General features: G+C 41.9%; 2 protein-coding genes across 2 annotated transcripts in view; one reads left to right on the plus strand and one right to left on the minus strand.

Annotated features, from left to right (window-relative positions):
* vps8 (VPS8 subunit of CORVET complex) overlaps positions 1-18,313 on the minus strand; it is a 56,202-nt gene that overhangs the window by 37,494 nt on the left and 395 nt on the right. Inside the window, exons 2-13 of the mRNA XM_083657952.1 lie at positions 17,552-17,620; positions 16,090-16,220; positions 15,755-15,851; positions 15,206-15,238; positions 15,068-15,122; positions 5,362-5,486; positions 5,161-5,247; positions 4,602-4,669; positions 3,815-3,968; positions 3,621-3,680; positions 990-1,097; positions 711-791 (exon numbers count right to left, since the gene is read on the minus strand). Of these exons, the coding sequence (XP_083514078.1) occupies positions 711-791; positions 990-1,097; positions 3,621-3,680; positions 3,815-3,968; positions 4,602-4,669; positions 5,161-5,247; positions 5,362-5,486; positions 15,068-15,122; positions 15,206-15,238; positions 15,755-15,851; positions 16,090-16,220; positions 17,552-17,620 (1,068 nt within the window). The remainder of the gene's footprint in view (positions 1-710; positions 792-989; positions 1,098-3,620; positions 3,681-3,814; positions 3,969-4,601; positions 4,670-5,160; positions 5,248-5,361; positions 5,487-15,067; positions 15,123-15,205; positions 15,239-15,754; positions 15,852-16,089; positions 16,221-17,551; positions 17,621-18,313) is intronic.
* LOC310795860 (DELTA-stichotoxin-Hcr4b-like) lies at positions 12,416-14,506 on the plus strand (the record flags this gene model as incomplete). The annotated part of the gene is made up of 2 exons (XM_083657951.1): positions 12,416-12,483; positions 14,080-14,506. 2 exons carry the CDS (start codon positions 12,416-12,418, stop codon positions 14,504-14,506), a joined length of 495 nt encoding a protein of 164 aa, XP_083514077.1.

Genomic DNA, 18,313 nt, shown 5'->3' on the forward strand with positions numbered 1-18,313 from the left:
CTTTAATAAAAATTTTAAAAAAAGTCTGAATAACCCTGGCTTTACATCATAATCATGTTGGGATTCGGTATTATACTATAGTATTCCTATATTCCTATAATATTCCTATAGTATTCCTATAATATTCAAGTACTCCTACAAGTGTCTGTAACGCCCGGGGTTGAGGATCGTGATAGGGACCATTTTTCCTGGAGAGGTTTGAGAAGTGCCGGGTGCCATCATGGGGTTTTCTTCACAAAACCTCTGCCATGGCCTCGGCCAAAAGAAGTATCTGCTCTATTGAACTTGGGTGAAGCTGAAGATCCAGGTACTATGGCAGACAGAGGGGATGATGGAACTGAGGTGCATAGAACAGACTTCTGGGGAGACCACGTCTTATCACCTGCATTGAGGGTTGGAGTTCCAATCTTCCTTAGAGAGAAAAAAAATAGACCAGCCGCACAAAACTAGAGTGGTCAGCAGCTTCTCGTGATTCATTATTTCTTTATTTGATTTATTTGTTTATTTATACTGGACGCACTGTGCTGCACACATTCTGCGGCAGCTGTGTCGCGCAACATCCATGTCCCGTGTATTTCCGCCGGTAGACCTGCTTGTTTTGGGATAATTATAATGAAGTTTACCATCTGAAAGCTGAGCTGAACAACAACAGTATTTTCAACTGGTATCTTCTGAGGTAGGACTTGAACGTATCATGATCATGTACTCACACTGAGGCTGATGATGTCACAGCTGAGGTGGAGCTGTCTCTGCTTGATGACATGGATGGTCCCTGTCTCCTCCTTCTTCACCTGGGTACAGAGCAGTGGACAGGTTACATTTAGAAGGTCCAAACACTTTATTATAGACATAATCCCTCATTTGTGTGTGTATCCCTTTAAGACCACGAACCGTCTTAAAGGGATACACACACAAATGCTGCATCAGGTATCAATGGGTTAAGAGGAAGTGAAATAAGAAACAGAGGAAGTTGAGTGCATACTGCCTACCAAGAGGAAGTGTATGGTATCTCCTCTGCAGAAGGCCAGGATGGGGTTAACCGTCTTCTGGACAGGAACAAACTGCCAGGCCAGCTGAGGAACACTGGACGGGTCCGACTGGGGAGAATCAGCACAGCTGCTCACTAACTGAGGTGAAGCTTTCAACCAAAAATGAAGGCCGTTACAACGGCAGATAATAACAGGACACAGCAGAATTGTCTACTGCGATACTGTCCTGCCAAAAATATTGCGATACAAGATATTATCGCAGGGGATAATATTGAATATCGGCCAAAACCTAGCGCTTAATCCATTTTCAATTTGGCAAAATTGTGGAATGCCCATTTTAATTATTTTTTGGTGGCCTGGAACCTCAATAGTGATAATTTTGAGAATTAAATTCACAGCCTATGTAAATTGATGAGGTTTAATCCTGTACTTGCATTACATTACCTCATTTAGCAGACATTTTTATCCAAAGCTAATTACAATAGTACATTTTGTCAAAGGTAGTGAAATCAACTGAGTCCAAGAAATGGTGCGCTCAACTCTTGTCTTTAAATCCTTAGGGTGCCGGCCCAGTAGAACATGAAGGTGATGGGAGTCTATAGTCAATAGACCACGGTAGCACTCACAAGTAGATTCACACAAAGTTTATTCTGCACAGCAGCAACAAGACAGAGACAAACGTTTCAGCCGTAGGCTATCCTCAGTGTCCTATATATAAGGAGGCAGAGCCAGGGCATGCAGCAGCAGGCACAGATTAGCAATTATGCAAATCTATGTAAGATTATAAACATTGTAAAAATACAATATACGAAACAGTACAATACATAACGTGGAGAATGAAAACTATGAATCAGTAACCCGAAGACCGGCTGGGGAAACAGTCTACACAGAGAAATACATAAAAGAGTACATCTGATAGAAGCGGGTATAACCTGAAATTGCAGCATTCACAATACTCCACATGAGGGCATTATGTACAGGTAAGACTGTGGGTGGGTGGAGACCACAGATGGCCCTATGGTAATAGATGAAATGGAGTAGAGAATACTTGAGTAGGAATACAAAAATAAACAACCAATTGAAAAGTAATAAAGTTAAAAGGTACCAATACATATAGGCAATTCAATTATAGAAAACTATAAGAAACAGGACAAAAGCAGTTCTTCATTCAAACCCCTAGGGTGTTCATCAACTGTGTGAAATCAGTGAAATCAACTGTGCATCACAGTCTTCATCAGGCATCAGCTAAGACTTTTCTAACATAGGCTGAGGAAATGTTTTTGTATTTCTTTGTTTTGTTTTTGTTTTTTTGGATTTAAACTTTTGTTTACTTTAATGGATCTTTTTCTGCTGTATAAGCTATAACTCTTTTCTTGGTATGTATGTTTTTGTCTTTTTCCCTTTCCTGTGTCTGAGCTGTTTGTTTTGTTCATGTGTTGTTGGAATGAAAATGAAAAATGTATAATAAAAAAAAAAAAAAAAATACAAACTTTTTTAAAGGAATAAGTAGCGTTTGTTGAAAGTTGTTTTAAAAGGGAATAAGTAGTAGTTGTTTTTTTCTATTTTCTCCAATCTACTTAGTACAAGCTTCACTTGTACAAGTTGTAAAGCTGTCATTCACACTTACTTACTACTATTTGCTGCTGCAACAACCCAATACAATATATAATCAAAACAAATTTCAAAAAAAGGCTGAACCAAGGCACTCTTCAAATACTTAAAAATGCTTGAACATAAAGGCTAAAGGTCCTTGCAGACAGAGTCCAAATTGTTCGCTGCGTTTTTTTAATCCGTCATCCGGGAAAAAAACGTCACGCACAGATACCTTGCCCACTGAGTCCGATGCGTTAATTATCCAATATTCGTTGCGAAGATTCGCAACGAAAAGAAAACTACCGCGATCCTATTGATCCACAACTGGCAGTGTGTAGTGTGGCTCTCTGTCTCTCACCTCCCCCCCCCCCCCCCCCTTCCCCATACACACACACACACACACACACCGCGTCCCGCATTCCAAGCTGGTCTGCAATCACCCGGCACATTCTGTCTTTTAATTCCGAATCTCTGTATTCCTGCTTTGCCATAAAATGCTTTGTGCTGGGAGACGAACTGAATTAACTTCTCAGATGCCATTTTTCATTGTGAATAGCAACACTACGGCAGCTCTGGGTGGTCAAACACCTGTCAAAACGATTTCATGGATGCGGAAAAACGCAGAAAATCGAACCTCGTCCGAAAACTTAAATGACGGACGTAATTGTCGGACTCTGTGTGTCAATGATGATTGACACAAATGAGGTCGTATTTTTATTTTTTTCGTGCGTCAATTTCGGACGAAAAAACGGACTCTATGTGCAAGGACCTTTAGTCCATTACTGGACAGATTAAAAAGCCAACATGTTTCGGCACACGGCCTTTCATCAGCGCAGTAATTTGCACTATTTTCTGCTGCAACAACCCAATACAATATATAATTCATTACATTTTCCTCTTATCTCTTAACCGCACATGTAAATTAGCTGCCCAATCCAATATGAAAATACAGTGCAGAATTAAGGACAAACAAATAAAAAGCCTTAAACAGTAGGGCTAACACAAAACAGACGGAGGTGGTCAGAGAGGAGGACTGACCTTGCCGTAGGGGAAAGTCATCCAGACCTTCAGGGAGGGCTTCAGTCCAATCACCAGAATCTGGAACCAAGAAAGCATCACATATGACATTTCTTGAGAGAATAGGAGGGTGTTTAACATCTGAACAAGTGTGTGTGTGTGTGTGTGTGTGTGTGTGTGTGTGTGTGTGTGTGTGTGTGTGCGTGCGCGCGCACCTTGGTGAGTGAACCCATAGCTAACAGAGAGTAGTGTGTGATGGGATGGTCTCTGAGGTCTGGAGGACTGTGTAGCGGCTCGATACAGCAAACCTCCCCTTTAGACCCGCTGAAGAGACAGCGAGAGTCACACGATCGCATCCCCATCACCCTCCTAGACAGGCAGAGAGACAGATACAGATACAAGAGTGAAACAGGTTTAAAGGTGCTAGTTATATATATGTATATGTATGTATATATATATATATGACGCGTGTATGCGTCATCAGGTTCACTCAGGAGTGAACCTGATGACGCATACACGCGAAACGCGTTGTTCACTGAATAAATCTCAGTAAGTCAATTTAAGTGTGCGGTGGTTATTTTCTTCAATTTATGTTTCATGTTCCTGCAAACCGACCAGCACCTGATCACACTGGCTGTGCGTGAGGATTCCTTTTTGCTATATATATATATATATATATATATATATATATATATATATATATATGGTCCGTTTACAGTTTTCGGATATACTACTTATTTTGTAATGATTGATTGATTTTCTGGTTGAAAATTGTTGGTGTTCCTTTAATTGTTATTTGTATCTGTTGCCTGTTGCTCGTTTCTAATTTTCTTGTTTTCTGTTCACTTCTACTGTAAGCGTCTTTGGGTCATTGAAAAGCGCTGTATAAAGTAAATGAATTATTATGATTCATAATGCCGTTTGCAATGTGGCTCTACAGAGACACTGAAGAAGACGACCAACTGCACACTGAATTCAATCAGTGAATGCATATGAATTTACCTAAAAGCCAGCTCAAATACTGATCCACCACTGTCGTTGCATACTGCGAGAGTCGGGTCATCTGTGAACTAGAGGGAGAGAACACCACACAGACAGATGAGAAATAGGTGCTACATCATGTGACTCATACAACAGTGACCAGTGATGAAGTGAAAGTGTGGAAACATTTTCTACAATTCTTCAATCTCACTGAAATGCTTTCGGGTCCTAGCCCATAGTTGAAGCAACACTGAATGACGCAATCTTAAGCCCCTCCCCCCATATACTTATATGCAGACTAGCATTACCAGGACAGGACATCGCTGATGGTCAGAGTAGGTGGCTGGAGGTGTGTGTGTGTGGGGGGGGGGGGGGGTCACTAGTCGACACTGCATCGTTGTAGACTCTTAGACTCATGATATGACATGGTCATGATATTGACTTGACCAGGCCGAAACGTTGTCTGTCAAATTCATTTTAAATCTTTGCACCTCACTGAGAGTCCATGGTGTGTGTTTTCTTTAGTTTGACTACTAACACGCAGTCGTCATGAATGCCCCAGTAGTATAGTGTGTGGTACCTTCACGTGCAGTATAGCTGTTCCTGGAGGGTGGGCATCAGTGATAGTTCTGAGGAGCTTCCCATTGGCTAGATCCCACATGGTAATCTAACCAAACAAACACAAGGACATCGAAAGACCTGTCCTTTAGCAAAGCCACAGAGAAGGCGAGAGCAGTCATGGTGTGTGTGAGCCTCTCTGTGAGAGTGTATGTATACCTACCTGTCCTTTAGCAAAGCCACAGAGAAGGCGAGAGCAGTCATGGTTGATGGTGAGGGCGGAGACAGCTCCGTACTCCGCCCCCGTCGCCGTGGTTCCCAGACAGAGCCGCAGAGCCTGATTAGCGTCTGGAGAGCAGGATGAGGAAGATAAGGAGGACAGAAGTCAAACTGAAGTGGAGATATAGACTTATATTATATTTAGAACACGGCTCTCTTGAATACTCGATTCTGATTGGTCAATCAACAAGATTCACCGGTCATTATTTCTCGACAACCGACCGCTGCTCTGCCACACCTGGATTAATCAGTTGATAAGAGCCTTTTGTCAGCAAGACACTACTAATTAGGCCAACCAGTTGCAGCTGTGGTGTCTTGTGTGCCAATTATGAATGAAACCGCTTTGTCGTTGAAAACGCTATTAAAAAATCTATTTGAATAATTATTTTTGTCAGATTATTGAATGATTTAGTTGTAGGCCGTGTTCTAAGCGGGATAATGGATAGTGAGCCGGTGATTACTGGAAATAATGACCTTCAGGTGAATGATTAAGCCCTCCGCTGCGCGTCGGGCTCAATATCACCTGTCGGTCATTATTCCGCCAGTAATCACCGGCTCACTATCCATTATCCCTTACATATAGACTTACTGGAAGGTGGTGGAGGCATAATGCTATATAATATATAATATATATAATGCTATAATGTCGTCTATGTTTCTACAATTGAAATATCTGACGCATTCCGTGTTTTTCTAATCCTCCATCACACGCAATGAACAGGTAGAATCAAAGAACACATCAACACCAAAAATACACAACACATTCTTGCACCAAATAAATATGAACTGCAAAAAAAGCAACAAAACACTCCATACCGCAAAAACAAATAAATAGCCTTTATAAATAAACAAATAAATAAACAAACAAACAGCAAAGCATGCACCAAAGCAGCCTGGTCAAAATCAGAGTGACATGACTGTAGAAGGTCTAACAGCATGGGGAGCAACACATGAAGCATGCATGACCTTCTGGCAGAGACGTCCGTACCTTTTCCTGCACAGACATCATTAGGATAGCAATGCAAAGAGACAAGATGTGTCAGCCCTGCAGACACCTCCGCCCCAATCAACCAGCCTACAGTACACCCAAGTGTGAGGCTAACCCTATCAGACTCAATCAACCAGCCTACAGTACACCCAAGTGTGAGGCCAACCCTATCAGACTCAATCAACCAGCCTACAGTACACCCAAGTGTGAGGCTAACCCTATCAGACTCAATCAACCAGCCTACAGTACACCCAAGTGTGAGACTAACCCTATCAGACTCAATCAACCAGCCTACAGTACACCCAAGTGTGAGACTAACCCTATCAGACTCAATCAACCAGCCTACAGTACACCCAAGTGTGAGACCAACCCTATCAGACTCAATCAACCAGCCTACAGTACACCCAAGTGTGAGGCTAACCCTATCAGACTCAATCAACCAGCCTACAGTACACCCAAGCGTGAGGCTAACCCTATCAGACTCAATCAACCAGCCTACAGTACACCCAAGTGTAGGCTAAAGGTCCTTACACATCGGGAGCGTTTTTTTTTCGTGCGATTAATTCGCACGTCAATAATATTTTCCGAACCTATATCAGTCAATGCAACCGTGCATACCAACGGCGAAGTTTCGCTGAGCGTTATTGCGGTGTTTATTTTTTCGAACTACGGTCGATTTTTCAGAAATTCGCTTCTGACGTGTACACATTCAAGATTCAAGATTGTCACTCCGTGGTACAAGTATCACGTGTGAAATTCTTGTGCTGTGGACTCCGTTTACAACATAGTACAAACATAACAGGGCATATGAGTGCAAAAACAACAAGAGACACAACAAGCAATAAGGCAGTAGAGTGATAAGACAAGTCAGAGACGGTGGCATATCCACTGCACATAGGTGCACATGTCATGTGCATACTTTAGACGTGCTTAAACATTTTAAATTCAACGTATATGACGTACAGGTGCTAATAGCATATTCCTTATTAAACATACAATTAAACATTAGACATACATAATGGTAGCAGCTACAGTACGGTACAGTACAGCTGCTACACTATTTGTGTATGTTAAGGAGTCTCGTGGCCTGCGGGAGAAAACTGTTCCTCAAGCGATTTGTGCGTGCTTTTGGGACTCTGTATCTCCTCCCTGAGGGTAACAGGGAGAACAGGCTGTTGTGGGGATGGTTTGTGTCTTTGATGATCTTCAGGGACCTCCTGAGGCACCGCTGGTTATACAGTTCCTGCAGTTCTGGCAGCTCACATCCTGTTACGTGCTGGGCCGCGCGTCTCACTCTTCGTAGCGCCCTGCGGTCCATGGTGGTACAGTTCCCTGTGACCCACCTGTCAATCACAGCCACATCTGTGGCTGTGATTGACAGGTGGGTCAAAACTCGCATCGCAATTTTGTGCCGTATATTCGCATCGCTCTTGATGTGTAAGGACCTTTACCCTATCAGACTCAATCAACCAGCCTACAGTACACCCAAGTGTGAGACCAACCCTATCAGACTCAATCAACCAGCCTACAGTACACCCAAGTGTGAGACCAACCCTATCAGACTCAATCAACCAGCCTACAGTACACCCAAGTGTGAGACCAACCCTATCAGACTCAATCAACCAGCCTACAGTACACCCAAGTGTGAGGCTAACCCTATCAGACTCAATCAACCAGCCTACAGTACACCCAAGTGTTAGGCCAACCCTATCAGACTCAATCAACCAGCCTACAGTACACCCAAGTGTGAGGCTAACCCTATCAGACTCAATCAACCAGCCTACAGTACACCCAAGTGTGAGGCTAACCCTATCAGACTCAATCAACCAGCCTACAGTACACCCAAGTGTGAGGCTAACCCTATCAGACTCAATCAACCAGCCTACATTACACCCAAGTGTGAGGCTAACCCTATCAGACTCAATCAACCTGCCTACAGTACACCCAAGTGTGAGGCCAACCCTATCAGACTCCATGGCAACACACCAGCCCAAGTCATGGTTGAGTCATGGTCATTTGGTGCTATGTATGGAAGAGTAAAGATAGGTACGTACGCTGCCCTTTTAAAGGGGAAGCTTGCAGGATTCTTTAGCTTTAGCTTGCCCTTTTAAAGCCCCTTTAAAGGGGAATTTAGATTCAGCTTGCCCTTTTAAAGCCCTTTTAAAGGGGAAGCTTGCAGGATTCTTTAGCTTCAGCTTGCCCTTTTAAAGGGGAAGCTTGCAGGATTCTTTAGCTTTAGCTTGCCCTTTTAAAGCCCTTTTAAAGGGGAATTTAGATTCAGCTTGCCCTTTTAAAGCCCTTTTAAAGGGGAATTTAGATTCAGCTTGCCCTTTTAAAGCCCTTTTAAAGGGGAATTTAGATTCAGCTTGCCCTTTTAAAGCCCTTTTAAAGGGGAAGCTTGCAGGACTCTTTAGCTTGCCGTTTTAAAGCCCTTTTAAAGGGGAAGCTTGCAGGACTCTTTAGCTTGCCATTTTAAAGCCCTTTTAAAGGGGAAGCTTGCAGGATTCTTTGGACGTTTATGTGTCTCTGAGTCATCGATCGCTGAAAGCCACAGACGACAAAGCCTTTACGATACTGTCCAAAGTTTTCAGAGTAATAATGTGTTTTTAGCTTTTACCAAGATTCCTGCTTAGTCCTAGTCTCTCTCTCTCCTTCTGTGAGTGTCTCGTTGCTTCTGGTTCTGCACAAATTTCCAATGGTAGAAATGATGGCTGGGATATGTAGTTAGAGGCCTTGCTAAATAGCCTGCGGGCAGTTCCGTTTATTTCTGTCATTTTCAACTTATACAACTCAGATGCACATGTAAATAAATAAACAAACAAAAAGTGATTAGTTTTGAAACAGTGACAAACCAAAGCAAATTGATATTGACCGAAAAGGTGTAAGCTGAAGCCTTAGCTTATTACACATTTACATCATTTGTATAGATCCCTTTAGATACACTGAAAATGAAAGAATCAATTGACCATCGCTCAAGCAACTGGACATTTCCTGAAGGAAAGAAGCATAAGAAAATGTGCAGGCAGTAGGGGAAGTAGCCTTGAACCCTGATAGCACTGTGCTGACACGGTACAGCTGACTGTCAAGCACTCTCTATTTATACTTAGCAATATTTCTTTATATTTTAGCTGATGGTCGGGAACAGTTGAGTTGTTTCGTGTTAGAGCCAAAATTATGATTTTGATTAGTGAAAAGTTGGACATTTACCAAAGATTCAGAAAACAAATTTACATTTGAGAATTTTGTCATTTATTTACATTGTCAAATATTGATGTACGGTTTCAATGAGTCACTCCTTTAGATTAACTGACAATCTAGAAATGCATTTGCCTGGATATCCAGACCTTTGAATCAGCACACTCCAGCAAGTTGAGTTTTTGATGGAAATGGTGTATTGAGTCGACAATTCAGTCTGATATCAGGCTAGAAAGGCATGGCTGGGATGGGAATCTACGTGGAGACAGCGAACACTTACCCTTCACCTGGTTATGAATATAACAATATCTCCCTCAGCAGTGCACATATACACACTGCTCTTTGTCTATTGTTTGATGTACACCCTCATTCAGCTTTATTTATACAAGGTGGGGCACACTGGGCAAGCTCTCATTTTCAGGTGTGCCATGTGAACAAGAAGAGAACATATATTATGTAATTCAATATTAATTAATATATTTTATTATTATTATTATTACTACTACTACTACTACAGTGGACTCCTCTTTTAGTGATCACCTTTGGACGGGTCAAACTGATCACATAAGCAGATGATCATTATAACCGATTTTTTTATTTTTCTTTATTTCTCATGCAGATTACATCTAATTGACATTTGTATGACATGAATACAGTACATATAAAGTAAAGGAATGCTATTGACTTTAAAAATCCATACAGTAAGTTAGGCCTCCAGCTGTTTCAAACACGGCGGTCTTGCGTAGACAGAGACACCGTCATGTCTCCACAGACAGAGATGCTGCAATCTCTCCATATACATACAGACACATGCACCGAGTGTCGCTGCTGTATCTCGTTGGCTCATTTTTGGCAGTTTGTAAGTAAAAATAATTACTGTAGTTTTAAACATTTTTTGCATTGTTGTCAGGTGGGACAAGGCCCAAAATTATCAATGCAAGCAGAGTATTGATCACTATAAGCAAATTATTTAAACAGCATGTGTATAGGAATGATTCGGGGCTACGCTTTTTGATCAATATAAGCAGTTTATAACAGTGATCACTATAAGCGGATTCCACTGTAATAATAATTTAGCCAAATGGCATTTTTATTGATAGAAGAGAATCAGATACCATTTCGGAGAGAGAGTTCCTATTTGAGAGACTGTACAGTATCTACTTTTACTTTTAAATACGAACTTTACTGTGAGAGCCAAGAATAGGAATGCAACATGAGGACGGACTAGTTGCTGCTTTATTGTGTTAACAGCTGATTATATATATATATATATATATATACCTGCTCTGTTGTTGAATCTGTTCACAGACATGTTCAGGACATTTTCATGGCTCATTCAAACACGACAAACTCGTCCAGCTGCATCTGATCTTGGCGAGTCATTTATGTTCTGGTTTTCATGGTGGTCAAGTGCCAAATAGCCCCCTAAATTAAAACTAAATAGTTAAAACAAATCGTTAAAACTAAGTGGAATATATACTATAAGCTTTAATATGAAGGCATCTTACAGCCATTTTTGTACAGGTACTTGTGTTGGGGAATTAAAAGGTCAGCTGATGTGTCATGTGGTACTGTGTGGGACTGTACTTTACAACAGGCCAAACGCATCAATATTCCTCTGAACATAAGAACTGAACCAGCCTGGTCCATTTGCTGTGGTCATCAGAACTGTTTGTTCTAATGTATACAGCGGTAACATTTTTCTTTATCAAGGCATGACAAGATTCTTGAAATCTCACTGCAAGATTGCATTCATATGGTTCCGTTTCGAAAAACAAATGTTTTTATTATTTTATTATTAACATATTATTTTATCTGCTCTCGGCATGTATGGCCTTATATTAATAAAGGATTCCAATTTGAGAAATATTCAAACAAAAGAGCTTCGGATGCAATGAGACTGATTCAGTCTGTCTGGTGTGAATCAAAAAGCCACTCTGAGCTGTTATCATCACTGGGGTTGGAGAGCAGTACATGCGATGTATTTGCTCAGGTGATGAAGGTGTGGACCTATCGGTGAAGTCTGGGAACAGTGGAGAGCAGGGAGTGGATAGCCAAGCGGCGATAAGGAGGGAGTCGGCCAGTGCCTGGAGGTCCAGATTACCTGAGTCAATAAAAACCAGCTCCTGGTCAAGGTGACTTCAGCGCCACATCGCTACAAACCACCTTGGAATTCAGACCAAGACCCTCGCAGGAGTGTCATCATCTAGACCAAAAGTCAGCATTTGAGACTATCTTCATAGTTGAATAGGTGAGTACTGCTATCTTCAACAAAATGTGTAAAACAGCAATTGAATATTCTTCTTGAGTGAAAAAACAGGTTGTTCTAGTGAGTTCTGTACTGGTGTAGGGTGACGTTATTTAGGTCCAATAGTGAGGGACAACAAATACTTTGGTGATCATTTAGATCCCACATTGATGAGGGGCAACTCTACCTTAACCAAGATAAGGCTACTGTACAAATCACTTTACGTTTAATTTAGTCCAGGAATATGATTTTCTTCAAATTCCAATTTCAAAAAACTTTTGGAAAGACAAGGCCATCGTGTATAATCTATTTAGAAACCACTGAAAATCAATGCCTTCTGTGTCCAGTGAGGGTGCAGTGGTTAACTATCACATACGCTGCTGGCCTCAGATCAGATCTTAGCAGAATGTTGCCTCAGATCAGATCTTAGCAGAATGTTGCCCCCTGTCCCACGCGTTCAACATCATGGGGTAAAGCAATGGAAACGAGTGGCAAAGACTAACGTTTATTCTGTTGAATTGATGGTTCTGTTCTGTTCTACACAGCTCCTCCAGCACCACTGTCACAATGGTACATCGCAGCTGCTCTGTTGAGATCAACAACGCCTCTGGCTGCTATAGCCTTGTCAACCCAAGGTAATGCATTTCTTTTGAGATATTTTTCCTTTGAGACAGAAATGTGTCTGCAACTGATGTGGGAGTTCTAATAGACAAGGCTATCCCTTTCCCTGTTCATCATGTATTGTACTTCATCTGCTCCGTTCTGCACATCTGGTTATGATTGTTAGTGTTGACGCTGCTGTCTTGGCCAGGTCTATTTAGGGGCGGCTGTAGCTCAGGAGGTAGAGCGGGTTGTCCACTAATCGCTTTGGATGAAAGAGGTTGGTGGTTCGATTCCCGCCTCCTCCAGTCTGTATGTCGAAGTGTCCTTGGGCAAGATACTGAACCCCAAATTGCTCCTGATGGTGTGCCAGCACCCTGCGTGGCAGCCTGCCGCCATCGGTGAATGTACTTACTGATTGTAAAGCGCTTTGGATAAAAGCGCTACATGTATATAAATGCAGGCCATTTACCATTCTATTTTGTTAAAGAGATGTGGCATCTTAAGACATTTCCTGGTTAAATAAAATAAACTTCATAACTACACACTTAATGTAAGGCCAAGGCAAGTCCAAGTGGAGTCCCAGGTGTTTGAGAGACCAGTCTCAGTCAAGTCTCAGATGGTCTGCTCTTTGAGGGACCAGTCTCAGTCAAGTCTCAGATGGTCTGCTCTTTGAGGGACCAGTCTCAGTCATGTTCTGCTCAAACCACAACATGGTACTTAAAGAAGGCGCCTTGGTCACGTGACATTTTGTTGCTTTACTCAGTAGCTTCCTTCAATCAGGAAATGGAACACCTGGCCCAATAAAAAGGTGACTTTAGGCTAATTAAAGTAAAAAGGTGATTTTAGGCTAATTATAGTAAGTACATTGTATACAAACAGACCTGACAAGACAGCAAAAAGGGCTACAGAGCAATGGAAGCAAGATAAAATTCAGCCTAAAGACAGTTTATAGTGAGCAGGTATCATCATTCATTCATTGGTTTCAATTAGGAAACTGGAATTTTAAAACACTAAAATGCTAAAACACTTGAGTAAGAATGAATACTGTATTTGGATCATAGTGTCCCTGTTATCTCGAACTACAATACAGTCATGGGATTCTGGATAAAATCATATCTAACAATAAAGATATTGTCAGATTTGGGTCAGAGAGAGGAAATCTCATCAAATTGGTCCGTAGCTATAATGTGGACTAAATAAGGGGTCGTTGAGAAACACTGATTTAGAGGATTGTAAGAAGCTCTTGTGTACCGATGTTTCTACGATCAGGGTGTTCACGGAGATGTTTGTACGATCAGGGTGTTCAGGGAGATGTTTGTTCATGACATGTGCACCTATGTGCAGTGAAAATGCCACTTTTTTTTTTTTTTTATGTTTAACTACGTCTAAAATATGCACATGACATGTGCACCTATGTGCAATGAATATGCCACTGTCTCTGACTTGTCTTATCACTCTACTGCCTTAGTGCTTGTTGTGTCTCTTGTTGTTTTTGCACTCATATGCCCTGTTATATTTATGTTGTAAACGGAGTCCACAGCACAAGAATTTCACACGTGATACTTAGTGCTACGGAGTACTACGGAGTGACAATAAAAAATCTTGAATCTTGAATCTTGCACGATCAGGGTCTTCACGGAGAGCGGCTGCTGCGAGGTGCCACTGCCGCCCATGCTGGGCCCGTGCTCCACCGGCACCGGCATGTTCAACAAGATGAGCGGCGCCGCCACCGGATCAGTGGGCGTGTTCACCTACGACCTGCTCAACCAAGAGATGAACGACTACAGCCACGTCCTGGCCGTCATGTTCTCCGTCCCCTACGACCGCAACCTCTACTCCAACTGGTTCGCGGTGGGGATCTTCGAGAGAGGCAACGACTGCGATTACAACCTGTACGACGTCATGTACAACGGGTCGGAGAGCAACTTCGCCAGAGCGAAGGCCGACGGCTCGTCCGTTTCTTATCAGGGGGATTATGCTGTTGTCAGCGCGTCCATGTCGGACAACGGCGAAGCTGTGCTGAGGATAGGTGTCAATGACATGGGCATGTACTGAGTGAAACACTGTCTATCAGACAAGTGAATCAAATCAAATCAATTATACTCATTCAAATGGAAAACATTTTGATGTGTGTCCATTTCAATAAAAGACAACCTTGGTAAACATTTTCTTGAAGTGTTGCTTATAAATCATTACAGTCGACATTATGCGTGCATGTGTTGTAATATACTGTACATTGGGCCTCATTCTGAATGAGGTCCACATGATGTGTACTTGATTTCAAACAATATACTTTTTTGTTATCAACATATCATCATCATCAGCAGTATTTCATGTGATTTTGTATGACATAAACCATTATGTAAATCATAAGAATGTATATACTGAAGATGGAAATATAATTGATATCATATTTATATTTATTTTTATTTTTACAGAGTCGTTTGAACTACTTTTTTCTAAGTAACTTTAGTTGTATCTATTTTCAGCGACAGGATGTTTAGTGACGTGAGGAAATTGACAGCAATTTCAAAATGTCACGGTATCCTGTTTGAAGCCCTGCTGTACTGTACATGCAGGGGGGGGTTACTGTAGGTTAGGTTTGGTTGAACTCACCAAACACCAGAGCCAGACCATGAGACGTTCCCACAGCGATGACCCCCGACACCGTCTGGACATGATGAAAGAGGCAAAGGCTGGAACACAATGGTCAAATGCACGTTCCATCAAAGTTCCAATCAAACTAATACTCACGATAGCAGTTGGCAGTCCAGCATCCACTTTGTCCTGAAGAAAACAGACACACAATTGATCTTTTTGTCTACGTTCAATCTCGAAGGCTTTAGGCCACTTTCAAAGAGATTTAACAACTGTGCAATTGTGGTGTTAGTATGATATCTTCAGTCTTTAATTAGCCGGTTTGTGCTCTAGATTTCCTCCAAGGTTTTAGAATAGGTCAAAGGTCACATTCAGATTCAAGATGCAAGTAAATACAAATTAACTGCAGCGCACTCTAGAGGTTGTTTGGGCTAGGAGGGACACTTCAGAGGTGTTGATGGTGGTCTAGACCAGTGGTTCTCAACCTGGGGGTCTCGAGTTTATTTCCCATGATGATTAAATCCCATACCAAAGTATAATATAAAGATATATAAAAAATATATAAACTGTATCAAACATATTTGAGTGAGTGAAATCATTGTGTGAATGTGTGCATGAAAGTCGTCTCCTCCAGCGTAGAGCGCGGGGGGGGGGGTTGAGGTTGAGAACCCCTGCTCTAGGATAGTGTGTGTGTGTGTGTCTTACAGCAGCAGAGACGATCTGAGCTGAAATGCCCTTCAGTAGGCTATGTCTGAGAACTGAACCATGGACTGTTGCATTCAAATCCACTGTCCTCTTCTTCCTACACACACACACACACACACACACACACACACACATGAAAATTGTCAAATAAAAAATACCATGCGAGTGTGGTGTGTGTGGTGGTGTGTGTGTGTGTGTGTGTGTGTGTGTGCGTATGCGTGTGTTTTTGAGGGGTTATAGTGGGGTGCGGTGTGGAAGTTAGGGTCTGTGTGTGTGTATGTCCCTGTGTGCTGTGTGCTGTGTGTGTGTGTGTGTGTGTGTGTGTGTGGCCATGCCGTTTGAGGTGCGCTGGGTCGCCACTGTCGGAGCTGGCGAGAGAGGAGGTGTCACAGGAGTGAGCGTCGATGTTCTCGGTGTTCAGCAGACACGTGTCCTCTAGCACAAATTGCTCATCCTCATCCTCTGGCTTCAGGGACACACAGGACAACAAAATAAACACACCTCAGCCAGACAGGACACTGGATGAACAGTATTACAATATAACCAGTTTATTTCAGTTCTGAGCAGTTAGCAGAATAGAAAGAAATCAACATGACCGTGTAATATTTTATGATCCGTGTTGCTGGCTGTTAAACTGCATTCAGTGCATTGTATAGTGTATTTTCTCAGCCCTCTCTTAAAGGAACACGCCAACATTTTGGGAGATTCACGTATTCGTGTACTCACCACCACACTATAAAATAATAAAACACTCGTACATTATGTACATGTTGTGACTCGTGTACTCACCACCACACTATAAAATAATAAAACACTCGTACATTATGTACATGTTGTGACTCGTGTACTCACCACCACACTATGAAATAATAAAACACTCGTACATTATGTACATGTTGTGACTCGTGTACTCACCACCACACTATGAAATCATAAAACACTCGTACATTATGTACATGTTGTGACTTGTGTACTCACCACCACACTATGAAATAATAAAACACTCCTACATTATGTACATGTTGTGACTCGTGTACTCACCACCACACTATGAAATAATAAAACACTCGTACATTATGTACATGTTGTGACTCGTGTACTCACCACCACACTATGAAATAATAATCCAAAATTATGAGACAGTGTCATGTTCAAAGTAAATCCAGAACTAAGACTAAAGTTATTTCCGCGTTGACTGAGGCACATGCGCCGTGTGCATTACGTTTACGTTACGTTACGTTACGTCATTTGGCAGACGCTTTTATCCAAAGCGACTTACAATAACACACTTTTTGTCAGCAATAGAGCAATCAACTATGGAGCACAGTCTATGACAACTACAAATCCTGAAGGAACAGTGGTACGAGTTTTAGTTTAGTTTAGTTTTTTTTTTAATAAAGAGAGAGAAAGAAGAGAGAGAAAGAAGTTAGATCAAGAAGGGCCCAGGTGGAGCCTGAAAAGGTGAGTCTTTAGTCTTTTCCGAAAGATCGGCAGTGATTCAGCAGTCCTGACCGAAGGTGGTGTGCAGTCATCGGTACTTCCGGGTACGTGGTGTACCGTTCACTACCATTGTATTTAGCAGGACGGGCGCGGGCCTACTTTCTAAAGCACGCACAGGGAAGAGAAAAGGCATGTATCTTCTCGTCTTACTATATATATGGCAAATAGGCCAATCTGACAAAATGTTGGCGACGTGTTCCTTTCAAAAGGGGATCTTATCTCAATATCAACAAGATAAGCAACGGTGTCTGATGCAGTGTCATACGGTGCCCAGGTGGTATGTAGTATGTACTGCACCTCATTGAGGATGCTCTCCAAGGTGGGAGGCGTGTCCACTTGGGGAATGTCAAACTCCTTGTCGTCAATCTGAAAAAGAGAGGTTGGAACAGAACAACAGGGTTGAGATTACAAGAGAGATCTTCGTTTAGGCAGCTTGGTTACTTTCAGGTGGCTACTTTCATTCTTTGTAATGACATTACATTTGAAAGCCAGTGGATAGAAGACAGTAGCCCACTGATAGCAGTGTTGGAATGCAAGAACACACTGACACAAACAGCGCTGTTGTTCACACTACATTTTAGCAACTTAATGCACTAATTTAAAAAAAATTAGGTGCCCCCAGAATTTTGTAAATGCCCCCATTTTTTAGACAGTGGGGGCAAAGGTTGCCCCCACAAATATTTTTTAAATTCCCTCCCTACACTGCCGTTGGGAATAATAATGTTTCTCAGACATATTATAAAACGCCTGAAAAACTATGCAGCTAAATTACTGTATTAACTTTCCATCCACATCCATGGCCTCCGCCATTTTCTGAAAACATCATAAGTCACAAATCATGAATTATGGTCCATTCCATTTGCAGTGGGAACTAGGAATATGGCAGTTGAGATCACTTGCCACCCAGAAATGCGGAACCCCGCGACAGTTAATAGTATGAGTTGTGTCAAACAAACGTTAATATCTCAAAAACTATACATCACATCGCTTATATTTTGACATTTTGAGTGAGAGCAGAAGTAGCTCAAGAGTTTGATGTATAATATATGCATGTCGTGT

This window comes from Poromitra crassiceps (genome assembly GCF_964638095.1).
Source record: "Poromitra crassiceps genome assembly, chromosome: 22".
Lineage (NCBI taxonomy): Eukaryota > Metazoa > Chordata > Actinopteri > Beryciformes > Melamphaidae > Poromitra > Poromitra crassiceps.